Genomic DNA, 10,104 nt, shown 5'->3' on the forward strand with positions numbered 1-10,104 from the left:
TACATGTGTATATATATATATATATATATATATATATATATACACACATGTATACACATACACACACACGTGTGTATATATGCTGTGCACAAATCAGAAGATGCTTTTGCAGAATGAACACAGCCTGGTAAGCACCACACGGATCAAAGTGTAGACTACTGCCAGCACCCAGAAGTCTCCCTCTTAAATCCTCCTCGTCATTTCCCTCAAGGTAACTGCTATTCTGGTTTCTGTTACTATACATTGGTTTTACTTGTTATGGAGCTTTATATAAATTTAAAAAGTATAAACTCTGTCATGTCGGGCTGCTTTTGCTGAATGTTATCTCTGTGAGGTTCATCCATATTGGTGCATGCTGTGGTCACTCTTTTATATTGGTATATAATTATTCTGTTTAAGAAATATCCCACAATTTTTTTACTTATTGTATTTATTGGTGACATTTGAGTTATTAGGTTGTTTCACTTTGGGGCTATTAAGAATAATGCTGCTGTGAACATTGTTGTTCCTGTCTTTTGATATAAAAATATATACTTTTCTGCTGAATTGCTGGGTCACAGGGTATGCAGATTATCTTTAGTAAATACTGTCGAACAGTATTTGAAAGTTATTGTACCAATTTTACATTCTCAGCAACAGTGTATTGATACTTGGTGGTGTCAGTTTTAGAAATTTGTCATTCTGGAGTGTGGGAGTAAATCATTGTGGATTAATTCGCATTCTCCTAATAACTGATGATTTTAAGTACCTGTTTGGACACTTGAAAATCTTCTCTTGTGAACTTCTTAAGACTTTTGCAGAATTTTTATTGGGTTGTATATCTCTTATTAAATTGTACAATTCTTTACACATTTTGGATATGAGTTCTTTGTTGTGTATCTGTATTCCAGATCTTTTAAAGACTGGCTTGCCTTTTCACTCTCGAACGATGTGATGAGAAGAAAGTCTTCATTTTAATGAAGTTTGATTGAGGAATATAACTTCATGCTTACCGTTCTTGTTTCCTTTTCATCTTTCCCAAACTTTAAGAACATGAAGATATTCTGTGTTATTTTCTAAAAGCTTTATTTTACTTTTTATTTTCAGAATTACGGTCCCTCTGAAATTGATTTCTGTGTATGGTGTGAAATAGAGGTCATACTTCTTTTGTGTTTCTCCATATGGATTTCCAGTTCATCCAGGACTGCTTCTTGAAGACCACTCCTTTCCCACTGTATTGCGGTGGGTCTCTGGGTCCACTGTGGGCCAGTTTCTGGGTTCTGTTCTGTGCCATTGGTCTGTTTGTCTTTGTGCTAGTACCAGAGGTTTATCACTGAAAGTTTTGATACCTATAGTTTAGGTCTTCTTCAGAATTATCTTGGCTATTGTTGGCCCCTCGAATTTCACATCAATTTGGGAATCGGCTGTCAATTTCCAAAAAGAAATCTCCTGTAGCTTTGATTGGAACTGCACTGACTCTATATATTGATTTGGAGAGGATTGAAATCTTTATAGTATTGTGTCTTCCAGTCAGTGTACGTGACGTTATCTTCTAGCTTCTTGGGATGAACACTTATTGTTTTATAAGTCTTTTTTTCTCCTGTATGTGTTTAAGGTTATAAATTTCCCTCTAAGCATAGAATCTTAGTCCATATGGGCCACAATAACAAAAGTGCCATAAACTGGATGGCTTATAAGCAACAAATATTTATTTTTTACAGTTTTAGATGCTGGGAAGTCCAGGATCATGGCACCAGCAAATTCAGTGTCTGAGGACTTAACTACCTCTTTGATTGTGGTCTTACTGTAACCTCACATGCCAGAAGAGGCATGCTAGCTTTTTGGCATCTCTTTTATAAGGGCAGTAATCCCATTCATGAGGGCTCCCCCATCATGACCTAATCACCTCCCAAGGGCCCCACCTCCAAATACCATCACATTGGGCTTTAGGTTAGGTTTCTGAAGTTTGAGGGACACAAACATTCAGTTCATAGCACATGGCTTTAGCTATATCCCCCAGGTTTTGGTATATCACGTTTTCATTATTTCAATTCAAAATATTTTTGATTTCCATTGTAATATCTTCTTTTTCCCATAGGTTTGTTTTAGAAATATATTGCTTAATTTCCAAAAATTGGGGGACTTGTTAGTAATTTTTTTAGTTACTGATTGATAGCTTAATTCCATTGTGATCAAAGAACATGACCCAGCATGTGGTCAGTTTTGATAAATGTTCCATGTGCATTAAATGTGGGTTTTGCATTTTGGGGTACTGTATTCTCTCTATCAAATAGACCAAATATGTTCATGATGTTCAGATATTTTATATCCTCACTAATTTACTTGTCAACTTGTTTTATCAGTTACTGGGATAAATGTGTTGAAATCTGCTGTAATTGTGGATTTGTACATTTTTTCCCCTTTCATTCCATTTTGCTGTATAGTAGGTACAAACAAATTTAGGATTGTTATATCTTCCTGGTTGACTTAACTTTTATCATTATGAAATGTTCCCTTTTCTTTTAGTTAAACTTCTTAAAGTCAACTTTGTCAAATATTAGTATCACTACAACAGCTCTTGTTCTTGTAGGTATCAATAGCATATAGTTAGACATTTTTAATCCAGCCTGGCAGTCTTTGTCTTTTAATTAAAATATTTAGTCCATGAACTTTTAATATGATTACTAACATATCTGGATCTCAGTCTACCATGTTATTATTTATGATCTTATTTGTTCGTTTCTCTTTTGTCCTTTCTTTCCACCTCTTGGATTGATCTTTTTTTTATTATTCCACTTCTCTAATTATACATGCTTTTAGCATTCTTTTCGTGGTTATCCTCCACAAAACATGCTTTTTTTTCTTACTAGAATATACTTTAGATTAGTACTTGTACCACTTTCTGGATAATTACAGAACCTTCTAACATCTTTTCTCTCCCACACATGCAGCCTTTCATGTTATTGTCATATGTTAATTCTACATATACTTAAAACTGTATGAAACACTTTTGTTTGTATAGTCACTATGCCTTTAGAGTTATATATATATATTTACCTTTTTCAGTGCTCTTTATTACTTGCTGCATTTCCAGATTTTCATCTGGGATTATTTTCCTTCAGTGTAAGTAGTTCCTTTTGGTACTACTTTCAGTGTAAATTTGCTGGAAATAAATTCTCTATTTTTGTTTGTCTGAACACGTCGTATTTCAGTATATTTTTCATGTTTAAAGGGGTATTTTTGCTCGGTATAGAATTATAGATTGAAATTTATTTTCTTTTATACTTTAAATACGTTTTTCCATTGTCTTCTAGTTCCATAGTTTCTGTCAGATGTTAGTCTTATTGTTTGCATGTAGTGTGTCTTTTGCCCTTTGGCTGCTTCATGGTTCTGTCTTTGGGTTTTAGCAGTTTTATATCATGTGGCTTGGATTGGTTTTCTTTCTTCATCCAGCTTGGTGTTTCCAGCACTCCTTAAATTAATTACTTGCTGTTTTTCATTTATTTGGAAAATTTGGCCAGCATCTTTCAAATAATGCATCTGCCTCATTCTTTCCTTTATTTCTGGGGCTCCCAAGTGTGGAGTTTTTTTGTTTTGTTTTTACTGTGACCTATGTCTTATATCTTTAATCTAGATAAGAAAATATACCTATTTTCTACTTTTTCTATGTGTCCAGTCAGCTTTTAAACCTGTTGAATTCCTGATTTTGGTTATTGTATTTTTTGGATTTAGGATTTTCATCTGACTTTAATAGATTCCAGCCCTTTGGTGTGAGTTCTCCATATTTTAATCTATTTTAATGACTATGCCTAATAACTCAAATAGCTGAATCCCTTTGGATCTGCTTCTGTTGTCTTTTTTTTTTTTTTTTTTTTGCGGTACGCGGGCCTCTCACTGCTGTGGCCTCTCCCGTTGCGGAGCACAGGCTCCGGACGCGCAGGCTCAGCGGCCATGGCTCACGGGCCCAGCCGCTCCGCGGCATGCGGGATCCTCCCGGACTGGGGCACGAACCCGTGCCCCCTGCATCGGCAGGCGGACTGTCAACCACTGTGCCACCAGGGAAGCCCTGTTGTCTTCTTTTTTCTCCTGGTTTTCGGAGGTCTGTTCCTCTTCCCTGATATGCTTCACAATTTTTTTTTTCCAGTGATGGGTATCGTATGAAAAAATACAGGGATTCTGAACTATGTCCTCTAACTCCAGAAAGAATTTCATTTTTTTTCTGACAGGCAGATAGCATATGGGCATATCACCTTAATCCAGTTGAAGCAGTCTGTTTGTGGTTTGCCCTTACTCCTAGGGTGTAGTCCCTTGGTGGGGGGCGGGGGGACCTCACTTGAAAGCTTGGGTGTGTTGGGAACAGATCTGTCGAGATCCCTCTTCTTTGGCAGGCCCTGATCTACAAAATCTCTGCTTAGCTTTTTAACTTTCAGGAGCTTCTTTCTGTTTTGGTTTCTAAGTACCCAGTCACACATAGGCAGTTTAGGATTTGGCAAGTGCCTGGAGGGCAAGTTGTATGCAGAATGTTGGGTTCCCTTTTCTATAGTTTGACCCACAGGAAGGCTGCTCTGGTAACCTGATCTCCAGTTTTTCCTTCCCTGGCATGGTGAGACTGCTACAGAATTTAGCCTGCAGCTTTCTATTTGGCCTGTATGCCTTGTGATAAAAATCAGCAAATGCTCTGAGGGGGAAAACCTCAGGAAATCCCAGCTAACTTCAGAGCATTTATCTTTAGTCTTCAATCTGGCTATTTTGGTGATTCTCCAGTGCCTTCGGGCCATTTTCTGTTTGTTTACTTGCATGATTGCTTATTCCTCTTTGGTATTTGGTCCAGCTGGTGTAGTTGTCTCAGAGGGAGAGTTAGTCCAATACCTCCTACTGGGCCGTATCTCGAAGTGTGTGGCTTAGAGTCAGTATTTCTCATCCTGGCACTTGAAAACCTGCACAGTCTGACCCAAACCAACTTTCCCAGCCTTGCCTCTTCACAGCTGTTTTTCTTACCCTAGACTTTCCTGACATCCTTTTCTTTCTCCTCTCACAGTACTCTCCATGCCAACCAAATTCACTGTTGTCCCGGCCAGCACAATTTCTCCTTCTGATTCCTAGCACTGTAACCCACAAGATTCTTCCTCTGCTGTGAATTCATAGCACCAGGTGGCTGGCCACGGTAGCATTTCTTGATCGATTATATAATAAAAAATTATTCATTTAAATTTTTTCCAGGTAGGTGAGGGCATGGGACTTCTTTTATGCCCCTTTGTACCCAGTTTGATCTGCTACGTATCTCGCAGGTTAAAGCATCTACTACCAATGTAGAACCCGACCAAACATTAGAGATTACTGAGCAAGAAATTTTGAAGAGAAAACGGGAGAACGTGAAAGCCATTCTGCAGGCATATCGTTTTACAGGTATAGTTTTTTTCTGACCTGTTTCAGTCTGGGTCTCTTGTCTCTAGTGAGTTAGTTTGCAAGATGTATAAGTCCTGGACTGACTTCATGAACATTGACTTTTGCCCCCTTCAATATACACACACAAAGCTGGCATGCTATTCATAGGCAACTTTACCTACAAGATTGGCCTCTTTGTGCAGCAGCAGGTTGATCGGTGGCTGGCTTAGACTGTTCAATTTTAGCAATTTGACATGTGCTAGACGGTGTGCTAGAACTTTCTTTACTGCTGGCTTGCTTTATGCCACTGGTCAAATAGTTTGAACCCCTCAAGTCTCTGTTTCACCATTAAAATGAGGATTTATTTACCTATTATCTGTATCATAAGAGGATTGTGGGAAGACGTGGGGACTACCATAAATTACTTGACACTCAGGAAAAAAGAAGCATAAGTAAATTGAAAAGTTCAAAATCTCTTCCTCCATAATATAATATTTAGGATGCTTTTTCTTTCCCACCATTCTTCTGTGGTTTTATCAATTCAAAGTGAGCCAGAGTCAATGAGAAGAAAGTCTGTTGTCATTCATTCAACGAGCATTTGAGCCCATGATGTATCTAACTAGGCAGTGCTGAGGGGACTGAATGCACAGGTGAATAGGATACTGCCTTTGCCTGACATCTCTTAAGGTATCGTCTTATTTGTCTCAGGGATCAGTGGGAAACTGACCAGCCGAGGAGTCTGTGTCTGCATCAGCACTGCTTTTGAGGGGAATCTGCTGGATTCCTATTTTGTGGACCTTGTCATGCAGAAACCACTTCAGATACATCACCATTCGATTCCAGTCTTCATTCCCCTGGAGGAGATATCTGCAAAATACTTACAGACTAATATTCAGCACTTCCTGTTCACTCTCTGCGAGTACCTGAATGCTTACTCTGGGAGGAAGTACCAGGCAGATCGACTTCAGGTATCTGCGATCTTATAAAGCATTTTGTGAGCCCAGATAAGCTTAAAAGGAAAAAAAGGGACATGTTCTTTTGTACTTTCAAATGTTTCATAACTCTGAGCCGGAAGTTTGACCACTGTCCTTCTAATGCTTGTTTCTTATTAATATACAAGCTGTCTTCCACCTTCTCTTCTGTTGAAACTCTGGATGATGTTGAAGCATGGATACCAGTTAAGGGATTATTCACTCATGAATGGTGATGCTCAAGCTTTTGTACTTGACCCTTCCTTCGCCTCACAAAGTGGTAGGGTATAGTTGCTATACTTTTAATTCAACAGGAATTTATAGAGTACCTACTATGTGCCGGGTGTCTTGCTGAACCTTGGGTATAGGTGCAAAGCAGAATAATGGTTTTTTGAAATACCACAGAGGAATACTCTCCATCCTTGCCTAAGCTCTGGCTTACCTTCTATTTAGGGTTGCAGTTGAGCTTAGGGTTGAGGTAAAAAGGGAAAAAAAAGGTAGACAGGAAATGAATGCAAATAGGGAATAAGTGACTCTTAAAATAAGTGACTCTTATACCTCTTTATGCATTTGGAATGACTCTGGAGCTCCTGGTTGTCAGATAAACTTAAATTGATATGTAGCCTGGTTGTCAGATAAACAAATTGGTACGTGAATGTAGACATGAAGCATCTCAGCCATATATATGTCAATGCAGTTCTTGGCAGAAATATTTCGTATCTCCCCTGTATCCCCAGCCCCTGGCCATTTACTTAGACTCTAGGCTGCTATCAGTTCTTAATTATCTTATAAATTCTCTGTCATTTGTCCTTTCTTCAGGCCTTTCTCTGTCCTTCATTTATTTCTCTGAGATTTAATTAATAGGCCCTGTTTTTGGTAGACATGTTTGAAGCGTCATAACCACTCACTGGCTTTGGAGTTGTAGTTGTCATATACTTTGTGTCTCTTTTGATCCTCACCCCCATTAGAGTGACTCTGAAGCCTTTCTGGCTGGGCCTTTGCAGAGAAACTCACTATGCAACTTGCTGTCATTTACTTACAAAGCGGAGCCGGAAGGCCAGTCCTTCCCATTTTGTGCTAGACTGCTATATAAGGACCTCACAACAACTCTTCCAACTGATGTCACTGTTACTTATCAAGGTAAGAGGAAGGGTACCTCCGGGAAGAAATTATAATATGCCTGGGTTACTCAGGTTGATTGAAACAGGGTGAAATAGACTACATCAGTTGGGCCTCTTGAGACACTTTCTTCTGTTTATGTACTATGAACAGAAAAATATGAAGACAGATACCAAGAATATCTTCCTTGTTTCTACCAAATTTTCCTCTCCTCTTTGTAAGTAGTAAACATAATTATCCTAGTTTTTCTTTCTCCTTTGCTCCATCCAACTCCGCCAGAGTTCTTTCAGCTTATGATTTGTTTTCATTGGAGACCCCTCTTAGACAACTAATGAGGCTGTGTCATAGGGTCACTGTGGTGGAGAGAGCCAAGACTCGTTTCACTGTGAAACCAAGTAGACATGACAAGTCAGCATATACTTAGCTCTCCAGAGACTTCTCTAAATGAGAATTTTTCAGGGATGGCCGAGACATTTGCTGTGACTTTGTTTTCGTTAAGTGTACCATAGTACATGGGCGATAATGAGGAAAAGGATAAAATGTTTTTAGGAGGCAGAAATTTTGAAGCTGCCACAGGTTTCACATCATAGGCTTTAGCTTTCTCTGGGCAGTTTCTGGTCTCAAAATTTCACTGGACCAGTAAGGGGCAAGCCTCTCACAGCTCCAGACCAAATTAAAAAAAAAAATTACATGGGTCCAGAATATTAGTGATCCAAGTTCTGATTGATTCCTACAGTTGCACTAAATGAGATTGATAGGTTCTATCTTTTTTTTAGGGACAGATGCATTATCCACCACACGGGAAGAACAGCGAGCAGCCCATGAAAATCTGTTTTTTACAAAGCCCCTACATCAAGTGTTTACTTCATTTGCAAGAAAAGGAGACAAGCTGGATATGAGCCTGGTCTCCTAGAATATTATTTTCATTGGGAACACATCAGAAGTGAGTAAACTAGTACTGACCACAGTTGCAAGCAAGGTCCTGGGAACTGAAAACTGTTGAAAGGCTCAGACTCCTTGCCTGGGGACGGTCCTTGCAATGAGAACAGACACCCACCTCACCAGCATGGTTAGGGGCAAGTTTGAGTCTGTAGACCCTGGCATTTTCAGACAGACAGTTCTCCCTGATTGCCTGGTCACTTGTTATAATGCTCAAGAGTATCTCTTCTCTTGAGATATTGATTTGATCATACATTTTAGCTGAAAATCAGAGTGGTCTGTGGGGTAATAGAGGGGATTTTGTGAAAAAGGGAGTATGTACCATTCAATTGAAGAGTATTTCTAGCTTTTATGATACCTTCAAGTCATTTTGCCTTACTTTCCTTATTTTCGACTTTTGAAAAGAAAGTTCTTAGAACACTCTAGGTTCACGATATGACATGAATCATATAGTTAAGAAGGGAAGTGTGTTTAATCTTTGGTTTGGAACAGAATATTCTAGGTCACTGCTTTACAAAGAATATGGCATGAGAAAGTACTATGGATAAAATAATCAGGGTTCCATGTATCTACTAATGTCGTTTCCTAGAACATGTTTGTTAGTAGAGCACGGAATGTGTATTAAGCTCAGCGGTAAAAACGCATGATCAGAAGTCTCCTCGTAATTTGATCACTGCAGAGGGAAGCGGACCCCTCTCCTTTATCTCTTCCCTCTCCTGCAAGCTCCAGGCCCTGGCTGTACATGTGTCTTCCTCATCTCCTGGTCCAGTTAGGGTACCACTTCTCGTAACCATGGCCTCTGCTCTGCTGGTGCTTTTTGTTCCTTGGCTTGGGAGTATACGCAGGGCTAGTGCTCGGATGTAAAAACCTGTCATCGTGCTATTTTAATTCCTGTCCCGTTTCCCGCCCCACCCCACCCCCCAGTCACAAATAAGAGTCATTACCACCTGTACTGCCCAAGGCCAAGACCTGATGGCCACGCAGCAACCTGCAGGTGTGGCAGCCCCAGCTAACTCTGGGAGGAGCACAGGGGAATGGTCAAGCCAGCTTGGACCACCATTTAGAAAGAAGCAGCTTAAGAAGAGAGCAAGGTCCTAGTTTAAGCTCTTGCCTTCCAGGCACGTGGTGAGGACCAGTGTGGGAGGCAGCAAAGCACTTCTCAGGTGAGGGCTGTTAACAGAATTTTCCCAGTGATTGCATTCAAGCTGAATAAAGCTTTTAATAAAACAGTCTTGTTCTTTATCAATACCTGTAAATTTGCTTTTAAAGCAGTAGCAAACGAGACTGTAGCAAGAGCTCAAAAGGCAAGGCAATATCGGAGTGTTTTTTAACAGAAAGTTAAAAATATAAAAATGTAGACGATCTGGTTATATATATTTTTCTTTCAGAAATAAAGTCCCTTTCCCTCCCTCCCTCCCTCCCACCAGGTAAAAGGAAATATTGCACGTTCTGCTCTCATGACTAAGGTGACTGACTAGGGTTCCAGAAGAACCTTTCAAGATTATCAGGACGAGGCCCATTTCACGTAACTGGGACCACAGAGGCAAGCAGGTCTTTAGAGTGAAAAGCACTGCTTCCAAGTTCTAGCTGGGGACAGAGCAGCTGCCAGCCCTGTCGTAAACAGAGCTGCCCCACCTGTGCTCCCAGCCAGGCCCAAAGGCAGCAGCCTTGTTCTGCCTCTGGTACATTCCTCCTCACAGTGGCCACGGCC

The 10,104-nt window shown here is 39.9% G+C and overlaps 1 protein-coding gene across 1 annotated transcript in view; it reads left to right on the forward strand.

Moving 5' to 3' along the window:
- The window catches only part of CENPO (centromere protein O), a 10,971-nt gene extending 2,604 nt beyond the window's left edge, over positions 1–8,367 (forward strand). Inside the window, exons 3-6 of the mRNA XM_007455505.1 lie at positions 5,268–5,385; positions 6,073–6,332; positions 7,304–7,475; positions 8,231–8,367. Coding sequence (XP_007455567.1) covers positions 5,268–5,385; positions 6,073–6,332; positions 7,304–7,475; positions 8,231–8,367 — 687 coding nt within the window. The remainder of the gene's footprint in view (positions 1–5,267; positions 5,386–6,072; positions 6,333–7,303; positions 7,476–8,230) is intronic.
- Positions 8,368–10,104: the final 1,737 nt, after the last annotated feature.

This window comes from Lipotes vexillifer, unplaced genomic scaffold (genome assembly GCF_000442215.2).
Source record: "Lipotes vexillifer unplaced genomic scaffold, Lipotes_vexillifer_v1.1 scaffold131, whole genome shotgun sequence".
Classification (NCBI taxonomy): Eukaryota; Metazoa; Chordata; class Mammalia; order Artiodactyla; family Lipotidae; genus Lipotes; species Lipotes vexillifer.